The sequence below is a fragment of the Chiloscyllium plagiosum genome, unplaced genomic scaffold (assembly GCF_037043375.1).
Source record: "Chiloscyllium plagiosum isolate Xiang-an unplaced genomic scaffold, Cpla_swu_hap1 HiC_scaffold_10, whole genome shotgun sequence".
In the NCBI taxonomy this organism is placed as follows: domain Eukaryota; kingdom Metazoa; phylum Chordata; class Chondrichthyes; order Orectolobiformes; family Hemiscylliidae; genus Chiloscyllium; species Chiloscyllium plagiosum.
In genome coordinates, this window is record NW_028270148.1 from 44,564,778 (window position 1) to 44,584,661 (window position 19,884).

Sequence of the window (19,884 nt, forward strand, 5' to 3'; positions counted from 1 at the left end):
ACTTTCCTGCCCACTCTCCATAACCTTTCAACCCATTACTAATTAAAAATCTGTCTACAGTCTCCTTAAATTTAATCAATATCTAAACATCCACCACACCCTGGGGAAGTAAATTCCACAGATTCATGGCTCTTTGACAGAAGTAATTTCTCCTCATCTCTGTTTTAAATCTGCCACTGCTCAAGCTGTTTGTCCTAGATCCCTTGCCCATTTACCACAATTTTCTTAAATTGAGAACTTAAAATATGGACCTTTTGATCCTCTATTTCCAAACCAATTGAATTCACGATTGAGATCCCTGTGTTCAATGATATGGCAACATCATTAACTTGACTGCGTTTCCTTCAAATGTTTACCAAACTTGAAAGGCCTCAGAAAAGATTTACAAGGATGTTGCCAGGGTTGGAGGATCTGAGCTACAGGAGAAGTTGAATTGACGAGGGCAGTTTTCCCTGGAGCGTCAGAAGTTGAGGGGTGACTTTATAGAGGTTGATAAAATCATGAGAGGCATGGATAGGATAAATAGAAAAAGTTTTTTTTTCCTGGGGTGGCATAGGTTTAGGGTGAGAGGGGAAAGATATAAAAGAGACCTAAGGGGCAACTTTTTCACGCAGAGGGTGGTACGTGTATGGATTGAGCTGGAGGTGGAGGGTAGTATAATTGCAACATTCAAAAGGCATCTGGATGGGTATATGAATAGGAAGGGTCGGAGGGATATGGGCCAGGTGCTGGCAGATGGGACTAGATTGGGTTAGGATATCTGGTCGGCATGGACGAGTTGGGTCTGATTCTGTGCTGTACATCTCTATGACTCTAATTATCACCATGTTTTACTTCTCATTTTACTAAATTAACAAAAATGTTAAGGGACATGAACGAGTAATTATAACACATGTCCAATAGTGGCTACCACCCATTATCTATTTATGAATAAAAATGTAATTAGCGACATCTAAATTCCAAATTAGTCACAAGTAACTAGTAGCTACAGTAATGATGTAATGAACAACACTGTTAAAGAATTGCAAAAGATTAAACAAAATTAATTGCATGGTCAATCTTTTTGATAAATTGACCTATTTATTTTAAAAAAACAGAAGCAAAGCTGTCTTCCACTCAGGCTGAACAAACCTGAAACTAAACTCAGTTAAAACCAACAGAGACACATGAGCTTTATGAGCCACAGATATTGACACAGGGCCATTCTTATCTTGTGAATGATGTTTCAAGGCAGTGCACGATTGCCAGAAATGTGTTTGAGATATTGTCAGATGGCCCTCTTAAAAATACACAGCAGAACTTGAACAATCCTTAGAGTTGTCTGGTGAAATTGTTATTATACCTGGTCAGGTTCTGCCATTGCAGGATACCTAACAGCAAATTAAACTGGTTCCTGAACCTTTAGCTCAAAATATTTTTGTTCACTAAGCTGCAGAAAGCACAAATTGATAACAGTGCAACAACCAGAATTTGGGTCTTGAATAAACTGGGAAAGAATCAGGTATCTACTTGACTAATAAGATTTAAAGATTCCTACATTAAACAGCAATAACATAATCACAATACTTCACAGGTTGTAAAGAACTTTGGCAGTAAAAATCACGATGTAAATGCAAGTTAATGTTTCGGGTTGAATCACTCAACCCAAACTTTGACTCTGATTTCTCTCCACAGATGCTGTCAGATCTGCCGAGCTTTTCCAGCAATTTCTGTTTTGTTTATGATTTACAGAATCCACAGTTCTTTCGGTTTTTATATAAATACAAGTCATTCTATTGGGATGTGAAAAAAGAGAGACGAATATGAACTAAAGGGAGTGAATTCAATGCCAAATCAGGTACAAGTGGAAAGAGAAAAAGAGAAAAAAAAAGTTTGAGAGAGAAAGAAAAATGGAAGAACCAGGATAAAAAAAAGTTTAGTATGTGACATTTTCAAAATCTTCTAAAACAATTTATAGTCCAAAGAATGAAATACCATTTTTACAACAGGTAAATTTTGGTCTCCACAGAGGTTGTTTGACATTAATATTTAGCACATTGTTAATGGGATACTTAAAGGCTAACAAAGGCTTACAATGACATGTCTGAAAAAACTGCAGTGGTTTAGTTTGCAACAATGACATTAATACAGCAAAGTGACAGCTCCAATAGTAAGGCAGTCAGTGAAATGCTGATTTTGCAAAGCTAATGGTGTAGCAGCATAATTTGGACAGTGCTTTTCTTGGATATTTGCTGTACTTTTTACATACAAATTAATAAGTGACATTAACTTTAATTTTATTTTTAGCAGCAAAATCAAGCACATTGATTTCCAAAGAAAATTATATTTTATCGTCATTTAAACCTTGTACTGTAATTTTGTTAATAATGATTGGAGGATTAGCACTGCACTGAATGGTAAGTTGGGGTTGACAACAACAGATATCATTTTAATTTTGTGTTGATAGTGTAAAGATCATCAATGAATCAGCATTCCCGTTACATCTCTCCGAATTTTTATTACCATTGACTTCATAGAACCATTGCGGCAATCTGTTGAATATCAGAGAAACTTTATTTTCAATTATTTTATGTTGATGTTAGAGAAAGGAGACACTCTCCACAATTACCAAGAAACAGTCAATACTGCAGCAGAAACTTGTAAATGCATCCAAACACGTAATTTCAAAGATCCCTTGTAAATGACATAACTTCAACAGCAAACTTATTTCTATCCGCTCTTATTGTTTTTCATCGATGACATAATAAGGAATACAAAAAAAAAGTCTGCAATAAGAAGGTAAACATTATGTTTTAATCCAATCACATTGTGCCCATTGCTGAGTATCTGAATTTTCCTTGGGAACATGTTATCCTCATTCATTTATTTTATTGAACAAAGATGCATAACACTACCCTATGGAGCTGTGTAAATATAACTCAGCGGAAAGCAAAGAGAGGAGGGAGAAAATAGAACTTCTATTGTTCTCCCCATGGACAGAAAGAATAGTGGGTCAAAAAAATTCAAGATGCCATTCAGGAAGGGAAAAACTTAAGAAAAACTGGCAGAAGACAAAACCATAATTAAAGAGATGGACCTTCAGAAGGACTTATTAATAGTGACCAAGAGATACAGGTGGCATCACTGGGCAGGAACACTATGACGGTAAATCATTTATGAATATTAATTTACTGAGAACTATTTGGGTACAGGGAATGCTACCTGAAAGAGAACAGTTGCCCCTTAAATCCAAATCAAACTGGGCCGTGGGTCTTATTTTATCAAGTCCAGGGATTGGTGGATGCCAACTACTGACGGTAGTTCCCTAGTGACACAGGTTGCTATGATGTTGAAAATAGCATCAGACAGGGTCAAAATGAATGGAAAAGTAACTCACAAAGGGTGTTTCCTGACTCCACATTAAGACACTGTATGGTTTCAAAAGGTTACTAAACAAAAATTTTCCTTCTCTTGATTAGACATCGGCAGAATTGTGCTTCCACAGTGCAAGCACTGCCTATTTATTTTTATAAGTTTTGTTAAGTGATTCTGAAGTGTGTATAAAAACCTAAATATGAATATTCAAGGAGCCTAATGGCCTGACACTAAGACCATCTTTCAAACACATGAACCAATATGGCAAGGCATTTCTGTACCACGGCAAAGGTTGAATCTCGCCGCTTCATCTTCTGCCTCTAGAAAGGGCACAACAAAATCAAAATTCACACCCTTTGTGACTGAAGGAGCAGCTATCAGCTGCATGGAGTGGGAAGCAAGAATACATATGGGGACATACTGGAAAATATTATGGAAATAGATCGGTCAAGGCCAAAGTGTTAATTTTCCCAAGTATGGGGTTACTAAACCAATCAGAACAAGAATGTGAGCCATTTTGAAGATGTCAACATAGGTTCTGGCATTTGGGTTGAATTGTAATTTGTGATCCAGCTAGGAAACATGACAATGTCCATACTGAGAAGTTAAACCTCACGGTACAAAGATGTAGATAAAACAGAAGAAATGTTTGCAGTTGAATCCAATTAGTGTAGAGGTAAGTGAAAACATTCTATCTATTTATCAACCATAAAAATTTACTTTGAGGTCTGTCTATGGAACTAAATCTAAATCTCTTCCCTTTGATTAAAACTGATGGAATATCAAGAAGTATTAACACAAAATTTAAACGTTAATATTTTTGTTATTAACTGTTATATTGGAGAGGTCCCTCTGACTACATTTAGAAAGGCTATAATTATGACATGGGCATTAACAGTTCTTTACTTAGCTGATAAACCTATAAACCCTTTAAATCACTGAACTCAATACAGTGACATGAGTATTTTGTCAAACAGGTGAAATGATAGACCTCATCAATTCCAGGCAGCTTCTACAGAATTGGTTTCATCATTGTTCAACTTAAAATTGCTACCATAAACTTCATAAACTGTGGGATGTACTCTAATTCCTATCTATTGTTCTACCTTCTGTCACTGTGTCTGTCTCTTTCAATACTGTTGAATGTTTGCAAATCACCAACTTTCCATTCTTAAACAAATTACTTTTTCTGCCTAAGTGAGGCAGCCATAACTTATAAAGACTGCCCATTACTAAACAGTAAGTCAATACGCAATTATCTGAAATGTCATTAACGTAAATTTTGTAGATTTGTTATTGTTGAAAAGGCAATATTCTTGTTTATGTTTCATCAAGGAAAACCCATTAGAGAAGTTATATTTAGAGATACAAACTGCCATTCATTTATCACTTTTTTCTATAAAAATGTTAATAAAATTCAATTTTTAGATTTTGTTAAACAATCTGTACAAATCATAAACAAAGCCTGATTGGGTACTACTTAATTTAGGTCAACACGTTTGCAGTTTTGGTTATAACAGATATTTTGTTGTACTGCGTATTAGAGATGGAGAGCTGAATAAAGCATGGGATTCAACTAAGTTCTTTAATCAGCTCAAAGCCTCCAGTCTAATATGAACCATGTCGGCATTCACATTACAACAATCAGTCAGCAAGGTAAAATCCAATAGACCCCACAGAGTTTGTTTAAGTACTTAGGTTTTATTGTTTATAGTCTGCTAGGGATGTGACTTATCATTCATTGATAATCATTTGGTCAATCAGTTTGAATTTATGTAATCTGCCTACAATCTCTTGATACGGGTTTATGGAATCAAAAATTTTTTTTTCCCATTCACAAAAAAAATAGAAAAGTAATAACTAGAACATTAAGCATCTCATTAATTAGCATCACAAAAAATTGGGGGGAAAAATTATTTACCTAAAATAAAATGTAAGTGTTGCCAAGTTAAATTATCTACTGATAGCTACATAGAATGGTCCTGCACATTTTCTGCTGCTATAGGTATTTGCAGGTAAGAAAAAAGTTTGATTCCATTCTCATCCTTTGCTTCTATCCTTGCTTTTTCAGGATAAAACCAGTTATAACCATGCAGTTATTTTGTTTTTTTTAAATCATAATTTGCAAAATTATACCAGGATGTTGCCTAGGATGGCAAGTTTTAGTTATGAAGAAAGATTGGATAAGCTGTGGTTGTTTTCCTTGTAGTACAGGAGACTGAGTGGGACAGGATTGATATGTATAAAATTATGAGGGACATTGACAGGGAAGACAGGAAGAGACATTTCCCTTTGTCAGAAGGATCAATCACCAAGGGCATAGATTTAATGTAAGATACTGAAGGTTTAGAGGAGATGGGAGAAAATATTTTTTTCACCCAAAGGATGGTAGGAATCTAGACTGACTGTAAGGATGGTAGAGGCAGAAACTCTCATAACATTTAAGTAGTATTTAGATGGACATTTAAGTTGAAATGGCATACATGGCTATGGACCAAATGCTGGAAATGGGATTAGATTAACTAGGTGTTTTTGACCGGCATAGACTTGATGGGCCGAAAGGCTTATTCTGTACTGTAGATCTCTATAATTCTACAACTCAAAACCATTCACAACACATTTCAATAATTATACTCACAGGCAGATCTAAAAAGAACACAATTGTTAAACAATTTGGGATAAAAGTATCACATTTCCTTAATCAACCCTTTTTGGTTTTATTGGTTACTGTGCATCTATATTTGATCTTTCAATGGGCTCAAGAGTGACACTGATCTTACATTTCCTCAAGATCACAAAAGCTCAGTGCACACTAACCATGAGTCAAGGAGAACAGAATCACAGCTGAAGAGCCTTGGTCAATATGGCATCAAAGGGGTTTCCCAACCATTTGCAAATATCAGACAGATTTATTCCATGCTGATCGGTTTTACATGGGTCAAAGACAATCTATACACTTTAGAACTACACAATTTGCATGATTTCCCTGGGAAATAAAGTTTGTAAAACATATCCTAAACCCCAGAAAGCTAGTGCTGAAGAGTTAAGTTCCTTTTTAAAAGTGGTTCAAATAACTCCTTTTAAAAAGTGGTTTTGAAATGCGGGCTGTGTAGTTGAATATGGTGTTTCCCTAATAGAATATAAAAGGGTTGTAAAACTACACATCTAAATCAAATTTGTATTATGGTCTCGGAATATTTTACGTCAAATTTTCATTTGCAAACAGGTCCAAGTTGGAACTGGGTTGCGTGGGTATTTGTGGAATTGTTTGATCTGTTTTTTTTATTTGTTAATTTCAAACTATCTGATGATTCCTTTCCAGACACGGAGGCAAGTAAACCCCTGGAATTAAAATAAACGCACGAAATCGAAAAGACTACCACCTTAAAAACACTACATCCCTTTGATCTTGTAGTGTCGCTGTCTACTGTACGTATTTCTATAGTATTGCTATCTTAAAGCAATTACTCTATAAGCACACTAACACTATATTACCGTTATAAAGATTCTCTCGTTCAACCTCCGTTCAATATTCTCAATTATGAAATCTGCTGACTCTAGTGAAATACAAGTGATATAACTGGGGAGGTTCGCTGCTTATCTCTTACGGCACTGTTTTGTTCAGTGCGGAATAAATAACAAGAAGAAAATCAACCTTGTGCTGCCAGAATTACTGCGAATTGTCTTTGAGCACTGGATTTTGGAAAAAGAAACCTTTTTTTTGGAAACTGACTCAACTGGAGCTTGATTATTATTCAGCAAAATGCTCAAATCTTTCTAAGAATATGATTGTTTCACACATCCAAATTCATAGCTGCTGCATTCCTTCCTCCATCCCGGAGAGAGTTTACATCTTTTGACTGCAAAAAACTTGCAGCGTTTGCAGGCTATCTGCCCTGCTGCATTGAATGTTCACCGCTCTTCCACACTGCAGGATGCACAATTCCCACTCGCATTTTAAAAGCTCTTGTGGTTTTCGTGATTCCCGGAGACGAGGGGGTGGTGGATGCCACAAAGGTGGTAGTGGTGGTGGTGAGGAGGTGGGACGGCGGGAGAAAAACAATTCAGGTCAAGGCATGCAATCTAGTTGCTGCACTCGCACTGTCTGTAAAAGCAGCCCCAAATACTCCAGGCGCTGCTGTGTCCACACTGTACTAACAACATGAACATGAACATTTATATTTCACTAACAGTAGTAATGAGACTTTGGCTGGGGGGGTACTTGTTAATCAATTGAAAAAGGAGCGAGAAACCCCACATATAACCCATTCAGTAGCAGCACTGTCAAGAGATAGAAAAAAAACATGCACTTTCTGATCTTTCTCCTGCAAAAATAAAACTAACTTTTACAAGCACCGAGAGGGAACCTCTTCCTGCTTACCATTGGAACGTCTGACAATATTTTCCAAAAAAGTGTTCTGAGGGGCAACAAGTCCTTTCCTTCCCCCCGCCATGCTGTGTCTTCAGTAGCTGTGGTGCTGCAGTGCTGAAGCTGGGGAGACAGGCTGCAGCTCTCGCTGCTCATGGTACCGGCGCAGAGTGTGCGTGGTGCTCCGAGCTCGGCCAAGCCTTTCCTCCCCTCCCCTCCCCTCCCCTCCCCGCCTCCGCGTTCCGCTGCACTCAGCCCCCCTCCCTCCCTCCCTCCCTCCACCGCCACCCCCCTTACTACGCCGCGGGGACGAAGCCGATGGAGCGCGCGCAGCCCCGGGGGCGAGCCTAGGCTCGAGTGCGCGCACCATCAGTCCCCTCCTCCCTCGCTCCCAATAAATGCAGCAGTGTCTGGATCGATCGCTTTCTGTGCACCGACAGCCCCGTGTGCAGGCACCGAGCCGAGCGCGGCTCCGAGCATCAACAAAAGCAGCATCTTCGACCAAAGCGTTGACTTCTTTCAAGATGTCACTGCCTCTCATTGTATCTCATGAGATGCATGAGTTCCCAGTCGGATTGCAAACTTCGACCTTGCATTTCCTCAATGCTGACAGTTTTCTCCTTCCTAAACGTGGCCGAATATAGGCGGGCAGAGGTCAGGGCTCAGCCTCAGCCACAGTAACAGGGCGAGTGAGACCGTACCCCTTCATCCAGCGCCGCAGAGCCTGCGGTCAGGACTGGGGAGATGTTACCTGTGGACAAGTTACTGGTCAGGGTTAACAAGGCAGATTCCAGATACTGAGATTCTAGAGTTTTGCTCAGTTTTTCCCTGAGCTAGGGAGGAAAAGAATCGAAGTTCGGTCGAATATATACCGTTAACTGTGCACGCAGTCCATTGGAAAAAAAGTGTCTAATGGATAAATGTCTGTTTTCTATTCCACAGTTCTGTAACTGTGTTGTATGTACAACGTCTCATGAGTCAATTTTATCAGCGTGTGCTCAGGTGTAGGACGAGCGATTAAAATCCAGATGTATAGATACTACTTTTAATGCGGTAATGAACGGCCAGCAATTTAGAAACACGACTTTCCGGGAATTAACCGAGATTGGCTAGTGACTAACAAAATCAAACAGCATCACTGTGCTCTTTGAGTAGCGCATACGCTAACACCAACTCCCAGCAACTGCAGTTATTTGACCGGGAAACATGCCTGAGATATGTGGATAAACAGCAAACACTAATGAACAACGAATGTAGTCTATTCCTCCTAGAATGAATCTTATGGTAATATTCACCTTTTCGATTTGTCATTAGGTGATTTTATTTGATTCCTGTCAATGTTTCAAGGTTTGTTTCCTTGAAGAGCAACGCATCATAAACAAATTATACATGACCGGAAAACTCACTATGATTTTTCCATCTTTGCAACAATTTGTTGATAATATTTTGTTATTAATAAAAGTTCTAAGCATTCTTGCACCCAAACTGCTGTATCCTACAAGGTTGGATCTTTTTGGCCTTCGGTTCTTTTCAGTGGTTCTATAGTTCTGTGTCAAGACTACTAACGTGTGTTACAAACTTCAGATCACTGCACCAATTGCACTTATACTCTGCCTTTGTAATACAGTGCATTCAACAGGCTCATTGTCATGTCCTCTCATGAGGAGCCAAAGGATCAGATAAATCTTTCAAACTGCCCTATTTGGAATTATTTTTAAAAACCACCCACAAGAAATGCACAAAATATAGTTTTAGCAGATTTTTATTGTTTTAGATCTTTAACCCCATGTGAAGATTTTTTTTCTCAACAATATCCTTTCTTCCGTTCCTCTTGCAATGCCATTGACTAAATTGTGACATGCAGTTTCACAGGCATTGGTTGCCCTTGCCTACAGTACCCAAATTTAGATTAGATTACATATGTAGATTAGATTACTTACAGTGTGGAAACAGGCCCTTCGGCCCAACAAGTCCACACCGATCCTCCGAAGAGTAACCCACCCAGATCCATTCCCCTACATTTACCCCTTCACCTAACACTACGGGCAATTTAGCATGGCCAATTCACCTAACATGCGTATTTTTAGACTGTGGGAGAAAACTGGAGCACCCAGAGGAAACCCACGCAGACACAGTGAGAATGTGCAAACTCCATACAGACAGTTGCCTGAGGCAGAGAATTGAACCAGGGTCTCTGGCGCTGTGAGGCAGCAGTGCTAACCACTGTGCTGCCCATAAATGATCATTATTAGTTGACAAGTCACAATCAACAACACTCAATACTATTGTAATCTAATTCCAGTGAGGTAGATTTCAGTGGGAATCAAAGAATAGCATCTAAAAGTGGCAACTTTGCTACACTTTTACCTGTCCTAGGGCACTAATCCCAGCTGTAAAACCCTCATACCACCCTTACTGTTCTAATTTTGTCATGATAGAGTGTCATTGATGGTGAATGTTCATTCCAACCATGGACAGCCCTGATTATGCACAAAAACAACAGAACAAATCCATTTTTTTTCCTTTTACAATCCTTTAATAAATTGCCACCTACTCTTTGGCCTATCAAATTAACAGAACATATTCCATTTAATAGTATACTTATGCTGTGATACAATATAGCACAATACCCAAGTACATTGACTCACAAAATTAGCTTTGTGTCAATTTGAGCAAAGGCATTGTAGCTAGATTTGCAGGAAACACAAATATAGGCAGAAAAGTATATTGTTAAGAAAACAGAAAAGATTTGAAGAAAGGTTTTGATAATTTGAGTGAGTGGGCAAAAACAAGTCAGTTGGAGTTTCATGTGAGAAAATGTGAAGTTGTTCAGTTTGATAGAAAGAATGAGAAAACAGGGTATTAGTTAAACAGAGAAAGATTACAGAATTCCAAGGTCCAGAGAGATGTAGATGTTCTAGTGGATAAACCATAAATGGTTAAAATTCAGGTACAGAACATAATCAAGAAGGCCAATGGCATCCTTTATTATGCAAAGAATTTAACATAAAAGCGAGGATATTTTGCATCACTTGCGTAGTATTTGGTGAGAATACATCTCTCAATATTGTATGCTGTTTTAAAGAATGATGTAAATTAATTGAGGTAATTTAGAGGAGGTTTATGAGATTAATACCTAGAATGAGTGAGATGTTATATGATGATAGATTGGACAGGCTGGGTTTGTTTTCATTGGGGTTTCAAAGAGTGAAGGCTGATTTGATATAAAATCTTGAATGGTCTTGATAAGGTGAATATGGAAAGGATATTTCTTTTTATGGATCAGTCCAGCACTAGAGAGCCCTGTTTGAAATTAGGGATCACCCTTTTACATCTGAGATTGGAATATTTTTTTTCTCAGATAGTTGTGGAGCTTTGCAACTCTCTGCCTCAGAAGGCAGTAGAATTTTTAAGGAAGAATTTGTTAGATTCGTGTTAGGCAAGAGAATCAAAGGTTATTGGGGTGAGATGGGAATATGGAAGTTGAATTTCAATCTTATTTAATAGCAGCGCAGGTTTGAGATGTTGAAGAGGCTACTTGTGCTCCTATTTCTATATTCATATGTCCCAGGTCTGCTTCTACATTGGAACAAATTTTCTGGCTCACTCCTCACACAAAGAACTGCTCATAAATAGATTCCTCTCATATTTGCAGGCAAAAGCATATCATAACTTTAATTCATTGTAGTATCTTGATGTTGCATGTACACAGAAGTGGGCATCTTTTCAAAGTCGGCTTCTAACAAGCATCTCCCACAAGGGCAAACAACTGTTTAGCATCAACCCTGTCAAGGATTTTATATGTTTCACGAAGGTCTCCTCACATTCTTCTAAGCTCCATTGCCTTCAAGCCCAATTTACTCAACCTTTCCTCATAAGAAAATTTCCCCATGCCCAGAATGAACCTTGTGATCTTTATCTGGTCTGCTTCCAATGCCAATATATCTTTCCCTAGAAATGGGGACCAAAAATGTTCACAATATTCTAGGCATCATTTATTGTAGTGTCTTGTATAACTTTAACAACACTTCCCCGTTTTTCTACTCCAGTTCCTTTGAAAAAAAGGTCAAAATTTCATTTATATTGCTTATGACCTGCTGAATTTGCATGGTTTTGTTTTGTACTTTATACACGGCAAATCCCAAATCCCTCTACTGCAGCTTTTTACAGTGTTTCCCCCATTTAAATCATTTCAGCTCCTCCATTCTTTCTGCCAAAATGCATAACTTTACATTTTCCCACATTGTATTCCATCTTCCAAAGTTTTGCCTACTAAATAAATATAAACCAGAATGCACAGTAGTTATTTTAGTGCCACTCTTTTAACTTCTGGGATTTGTTAAAAATGTGCATAAGATCTGCTAATGCAAAAAAAACGGAAGCCATTATGGTAAGTCTTTTATTTGTCTGACGTAAATACTGTTTGGATAAACTCACTAAACTATCAGGCAAGCTTACTGAAGAAGTTTTTATATACAGTATACTGTAACCAATATATTTTAATAAGCATCTGAGTTTCTTGTCATTATTTTTAATGTATGAAATCACTGCTCTTTCTATTCCTCAACTTGAATCACTGGAGCAGAACTGCTTTTCTGACTGATGAGAATGATCAATGCATAGCTGTACACCAACAATACTTTACTGACAGCATTTAAACCACAAGCATTTCCATTATCCTATTTGAAAAGGAAGTGGCACTGCATGCAGCTGTTGTCCTGCTGGCCATAGCAAAGATATTCGCTTTGGTTCTATGCATGATTGACAATCTCCATTTTTTTTTTTGTTTCACCTTTTTTGCAAGGAAGTGTAGAATGTAAGTTTAACCCAAACATTGAATTCCCATTTGTCAAACTACATTCAGTTCTGACGGTATAAAATATGAACTTAAATAAAACTGTCATTTTGTTGCAGACCAAGTGTGCATTTTATCTAGCATTTAAAGATATTTTTAAAAGTTGACATTATTGTGTAAAGTACATATTTTCAGGTTGTGATTAGATCGCATAATTATGCATTCTGTGGAGTGGTGCATATTTCCCAATTAGTTACCATTGTTCACACTTTGTAGAAATCCTGATTCACATCTACTATTTTACACCATGCTTACTAGCATTTATTACAGGATGCAATTCAAAACCATAACGTTAAAACAAGTCATTTAGTAACTAATGACATTAATATCATGACAAACAAGAAGCATAATCCAAGCCTTACCCTCATTTTCCCTGCATTTTCATTTGTAATTATCAGTAGTAAACATCATTTGTCAATCATTAGCTAATCTACCAAATTGCTCTGAACACCTTTGAATAATTCCTACCTGGGTATTTTATTCTGCCACACAGATCTATTCAATAAAAGTCCAATTTCCAACCTTCTACTGCGCATTGGCTTCCTACTTTGGCCGATCCTGTAAACAACATTTGCTGTTAAAAATACTACTAGTTTTGCCCCAATCATTCTTTTATGTCTATAAGCTTACATATACTTCTAAAACAATGCAAATAAAAGATTTCCACCCAAGCATTGTGTAGTACTGGAGGAATAACTCTTCTCTTCTTAGTAACAATAGAATGAAAAATATTGGACTAGACTCTTCCTTCACAATTCCACTTGTGATATGCAAATTGCAGAGAATGAAGGAAAATTCCAGTAATAAGACGTGCCATCACCTCACTGCCCTCGCTTATATTTCCCTCCCCTCTTTTTAATGCAGACCATTGCTGACTGCTGTTTCCTCACACATTGTGTGAAAATTGTGGCAGGGCTATAAAACCCTGGCCTCAAACAGATTTTCTTGACATCCTGCAGTTACTACTGCTTTCTGGAAAAACAATGGTGTAACAATGCAATGCAATGTCAGTTGAAGAGGAGATTCAACTCTTACTCATCTCCAATGTGAGCTTCAATGTCTGTCAAGAGTCCAGTTTTCAGAGAGATCCACAGTAGCACTGAGATTTTGTAGCTGGGCACTGGTGAGCTCACTTCCAGTGACTGCCATCTGATTGAAGTCACAGTGATTTTAAAAAATGACCCCCAACCAATGGAATTGGAACTGGATTGGGGCAGATTTGATGCAGCAGGTGGAAGTTCCACCTCATCAGAACTGCAATGCAACAAAGGAAATTCAGTCCATTCAGATTAGTCCATTCGCAGTCAATTGCAACTAGAAGTTAAAACTTCTCATGGGCAACATCTTTCATAGCAAATCCTACAAAAGGCCTCACTCTTACTGAAGCCTTTCAGACGACATTACTGTGTTCCAGCATAAAATAAGTTTAACTTAAATATTATAATTGTGGTTAATAAAATGGGAATGAGTCAAAGTGATTTTGACTAATATGTCATCAAAGTACACTACTGGCTCTAATCCAATCAACAGTTTACTGAGACATGCTATGTGCATTTTGTCCTAATACTATTAACTTTTTCAAACACATGTTTGGTGTAATATAAATCATGTACCCTAATTGTACTAATTCCAATATCCACATCACACATGTGCCACCATTCAGGTTGACAGTTGCATTTCATATCTTGACAAGCTTTTAATTGTTGATAAAACTTCCCATTTTTCTTCAGCTCTATTACATACTTGCTAGCTGTTTAGATTATGATTGAGTTCTTGATTCTGATTACAATTGGAAATTATTTTAAAACATTATGTAAATTCTATTTTACTTTGTCTTTCTAATTTTAGTTTAGATTGTTAAATTCCTAAACGAGAATCCTTTTTCTTTCAGTCTGATTTTTCACTTAGGCAATCCACAATAGAATAAATATAGTATTTCAATTTAAGTGTGGTAGACATTCTGAAATGCATTAAGCACTAAAATGAATAGAACCAAAAAAAATTAGAAAAAGATTCGATACATGTAATCCACTTTGAGCAGTTGCAATTTATACACACAATTGGGTAAACCAGGCAAAACTTGATTTCCCAAACAATGCAATACAAATTCGATTGGTTGTAATGGGAAAAAGTATCAGTTTGACTAGACAAATAAATGCAGACTCTTGAAATCCTGAATTCTGGACTGGCCTGATCCTGCAAGCATTTTTAAATTGCCAATAGGACTGTTATATAGTTGCATTAGATGTGAAATTCTGAATGTTAAATCACCTGTCACAAGGACAGAAAATAGAAAAGACTGCTGTCTCTACTTAGCTGCTGAAAAATGACAGTAACAAAGAAAGAAAAGCTTGTTGTAGGGAAAGTTGCCAACCCATGCTGCTTTTGAGAACCATAACATCTGTCACATATGATGCACAAAGGCTGCATTGTTTGATTTATTTTATATTCACTGAAGGTCCCTTCCAGTTAGAATGGATATCAGCCATAATGGACAAATCAAGTTAACAATGTGTTTCTGAAGAAGATTATTTCCATGTGAAGCAAACCTTAAAGTCAATGCTAACTTTGAGCCAGAATCTCGTTACTTTTATTAAACTGAAGTATAAAATAAACATGCAATCTCAATGCCTTGAGTTGTCAATTTCTTCTAAATTGCCTGCACATGCTGCAAGTAAGTCCTAAAAAAATACAACTACTGTCTGTACTGGCCATAAGCAGTCAATGGGTGCTTATCCTAAATTGCTGTTTCAGGTGTCAGTGATAATACTGTAGTGCTCCAGCTACACTGTGTTCAAGCACCCTCTGCTGTCTTCATTTGAAGCAGCCTGTGTTAGATGTAAATGTGAGCAAAGAAAATACCACATTGTTGTATATGCAGAGGTCTGTTGCACCTTTTTTTCTGTTTTATTTCAAACTGAATCAGACAGTTAATTCCTGGTGAGTCTGTGTGTTTGTGGTGTACAAAACCTTTTATACTACTATAAGCTTCACTGAGATGGCCAACATGCATGCCCAACACATGAGCAACCCTAATTTGTGATGAAGCAAAATGGAGTTGATTCATTCAGGAAGGCACCAAATATATCAAGAAAATTAATTTAGAAAGCACAGGAGCCAAATTGTGGCATTAGAGGCAAAACACAAACTTCAAACAACCTTTCTAACCAACTGTTAAGATTCCCCAAAGGTGGCAGAGTCTGCAGATTGTACATTGAACTTATGAGCCAAATCAGAACTCAGTGTACCAGAATGGAAATAAGTCATCTTTGATCCATGAGTCTGGAGATACAAATCTTGAGGGTCATTCTCATTGTTACATGCTGTTAAACTCAGGCCCAAGCACTATACTTAACTACTTCTAAATAGTGCATTGGGTAAGATGTCTCTGGTACTGCTGTATTCAGTGCAGTACCAGCCAATATGGTAAGAATATCCAAAAGGTGACATGGATGAGATTTGGTAAAATAAAATATGTTAAGCAATACATAGATACCTTTGCTGGCAAACTGTTGACCCCTGATCTTTTAAATTATGTTTATGTGCATTTTTCTTTAAAACTGAAAGTGAACTTTAAAATTGAAAGTGAATTACAGATGTGAAATATACTTAGGTTTTCAGTATAGTTACAAGTCTCAGTAATTGTTGACAATGCAAGCTGCACTAACAATTCACGTAAATTTGAAGTTGCCCAGCAGAAGTGGGTAGAAAATCAATCAAAACCCAATAATGCCAGATCACAACTTCGATATTTATAAAATTTTTTCACCCTTTCTCTCATTTCCACAGTCCAGGATCATCAACAGCATGTAATTATATCACTTTGTGTCCAAAGCCATGGAAAAGATGTTGATCTAAGCAATAAATAAGTGATAAATATAACCTGATTTTGGCTTAAGTAACTTATTATTACATCTTTCTCATTCACTTCAGTGATGGCAACCTACAAGATCACCTCACTGAATCCAGGTTCTCATCTTTCCCATTTGATCCAAATTAATTTTCATAGTTCCATGCTAATATTTCTTATTACTTTTAACCAGTTTGTGTCTGAGTAAATCAAAATAATAAATTTATTGATCCTGTGCTACCAGTGGTGTGGCCAATCTGAGATACAACTCTGGAGCCTAGACTTTTCAGCCTGTGCATTCAGTAAATTGTCCTGATGTTTCATGTTGGATATATCTGAGGCATCCTTTGGCTTGAATGAACATTGAGCAGGTACCGGGACACAACAAGCCTACCACCTGCCTGAAGTAAGAAACTGGAACCAGTTTTGTGATTGGTCTTCATTCAGATTCTTTAAGTAAACTGCTAGAACTGAAATAAATATTGAGAAATATCTGAGCAGGACAGGATATAGAGCACTGCATTACCGTGCTGTACATCTCTATGACTCTAACAGAAAATGTTAGACATACTTGGCAGCATCGTTGGAGAGAGAAACTTACTAAGTTGTCTGAATTTAACAGAAGGGAAGAATCCCCATATCCAGATCTAATTGGTGTCATATGGCCCATGTGGGAGGGCAATGGAGCAGGAAATGAGATTTTGACCTCAGTATCCAGTTAACAGCCAGCAGTCTTGGAAGCCAGCTAATAATAAATGAAATGGGGAGGAAGCCCAGTTGATGAAGTGAAGGTGCCACATTTAAAAGGGTGACAGTACTCAGATCAAATATTGAGATGACTGCATGGTCGGCTGCATAACAACTTGCTGCATCTCAAAGAACTGTAGTTCCCAGGTTTAATGATGCCTCTTAGGAGATGATTTCCAGGTAACAACTGCACATAGAGAGGTGTTCTTCCCAGTCAATGGGAGAAAGAGGTCAAAAAGCCTCCTCAAGAAAACATGATTGGAGATCAGAGGAAATTGACAGTCAGGAGCCGGGGAGATTACTAGCTCCTTTATAAATGTCTTGCTGATAATTGCTAATATTGAACATTGGCAGAAGAAATCTTAAGAGAATGAATGGTAGTGGAAGGTGTTGGACAAACATTTAGCAGCATCTTTACAGTCCAAAAAGGATCTTACATCAGCAGAATAAAGGCATAGATTGCTGTGCTGAACTTTTCAAGGAAAACAGGATTTTTATCTTAGGGAACATTAGACCATTCATTTCAACACTGCCTGATTCATCAATCAAAGTCGCTGTCTAGTAAAAAGCAATGGACACAATGGGGAGTGAGTACAGTTGATGTGAACATGTCTCAGCAGGCTTTCCATCTTCCACCTTTATAAATTTAAATTCATTCAAAGTTCTTTTGCCTGATCCTGTGTTTTCACCCCATGTTCACTGGCCTTGACTTCTGAATGAGAAAAACCCTGTTTTTAAAATTCTCATCCTTGAATGCAGTCCTTCCATGGCCTCTCACAATTCCTGAACTTCCTCCAACTCCACAATACTCTGAAATATCAGTGGTCTTCTAATTCTAGCCTCTCAAAAATCCCAATTTCATTATTCCATCATTGATGGCCAAACCTTCACATGTGAAAGAATTAAGCTCTGTAATTTCCTGTCTCGACATCTCTTCATTTCTTTCAAATATGCATTAACTCTACTCTTTCGACCAAGCTATAGGCTATCTTTCCCAACATTTCCTTATGTGGCTCAACGTTAAATTTGGTTGACACTGTTGCTGTGAGCTTTGGTACAATATTAAAGTTGTTACATAATTGTCAGTTGTTGTTTTTGTACACAAACAGTACATTTCCTCATTCTGTTCTCGTAGGTTAAGCCTACTTCCGAACAGAAAAAGAAAATCTGAAGTAATCAGGATATTCAATAATAATAATCAATAAGTAGAACAGAATACACACTTCAGGATCATGAAATAAATGCAGACTGTAAAGCCATTCTGTAATGTGCTGCATAGATTGGTTCAATTGTTCATCATCAACATAACAGATAGTCATTTACAACTTGAAGCAAAATTTGTACTCTCAGTTTGTCTTCTGTGTTTTTTGCGCTCTATAGAAATGATTGAATACCCAGAGAGCCTTAAGTTTACTTCTTCATTTGGAAATAATCATTGTCAGTATGACTCAGCAGGCCATGCTCCCCTATCATTGTCTTTGAACGTGAATGCACTGGGTGGAGTAAGATGGAAATTTACTGCAATGGCTGATTCCTGGACAAAGTTAAAAATCACACAACACCAGGTTATAGTCCAACAGGTTTAGTTGGAAGCACACTAGCTTTTGGAGCGACGCTCCTTCATCAGGTGATTGTGGAGGGCTCGATCATAACACAGAATTTATAGCAAAAATTGGCAGTGTGATGTAACTGAAATTATACATTGAAAAATTGATTGTCTGTTAAGCTTTGTTAAGTCTGTTAAGGCTTAACAGACAATCAATTTTTCAATGTATAATTTCAGTTACATCACGCTGCAAATTTTTGCTATAAATTCTGTGCACAATCGAGCCCTCCACAATCACCTGATGAAGGAGCGTCGCTCCGAAAGCTAGTGTGCTTCCAATTAAACCTGTTGGACTATAACCTGGTGTTGTGTGATTTTTAACTTTGTACACCCCAGTCCAACACCGGCATCTCCAAATCATGATTCCTGGACAGCAGCAAAGACTGGTCAAGGAAAATCTGATGGAAGAAGCAAGTTTAGTTGGGAGTGTATGATGGGCATGCTCCAATCAGCAGACTATTATATGCCATCTCCAGGCTTTCAATTTTTGTAGTTGTCTCTTTGCTTCTCCATCACTCTATATTTTTTCAAAAAAAAATTCATAAGGCAGAAGAAAAGATTCTCGCACCTAATTAGACAGTTCCAGAATGCACTTGATATAATCACTAATATCATCATTGAATCTGACATATATACATGATGGACTTCTTCTAGTTTCCAATCATAACTTTTGCATGTTCACCTTCCTATTATGTTTTATGTTTACATTGGTTCAATAATCCTACTTCAGCATATTTTTCCACAACACATTAAATCATCAAACTCTATAACTCCATTAGGTTTCTGTTCTTCCTATGAATCCAAAAGCTTTTAAAACCCAAACTTGGCAGCACATATTCCTACTTGATTTATCTTGATTTATTTCCTACATTGTTGAAACTTCCTGGTACCCTATGTTATGGGTTTGATCATTCATCTTAGTTTATGAATCATGAAATCCACATTAAGTTTATCACATTATATAAAACTGTAGCTAGGAATAGCCTTTCACGGTATTTATTATAAATCATTGTAGATTGACAAAAGATGTGGAATTTGCTTTTAGGTAATTTTCATGGCCTAAGACATCCTAAAATGTTTGACAACCAATGATATTTGATTCG

At 37.4% G+C, this 19,884-nt stretch overlaps 1 protein-coding gene across 1 annotated transcript in view; it reads right to left on the reverse strand.

The window, feature by feature from the left end:
• Positions 1-7,893, reverse strand: part of kcnh1a (potassium voltage-gated channel, subfamily H (eag-related), member 1a) — a 284,348-nt gene extending 276,455 nt beyond the window's left edge. Inside the window, exon 1 of the mRNA XM_043695750.2 lies at positions 7,736-7,893. Within this exon, the coding sequence (XP_043551685.1) occupies positions 7,736-7,808 (73 nt within the window). The 5' untranslated portion in view covers positions 7,809-7,893. The remainder of the gene's footprint in view (positions 1-7,735) is intronic.
• Between the last annotated feature and the right edge of the window lie 11,991 nt (positions 7,894-19,884).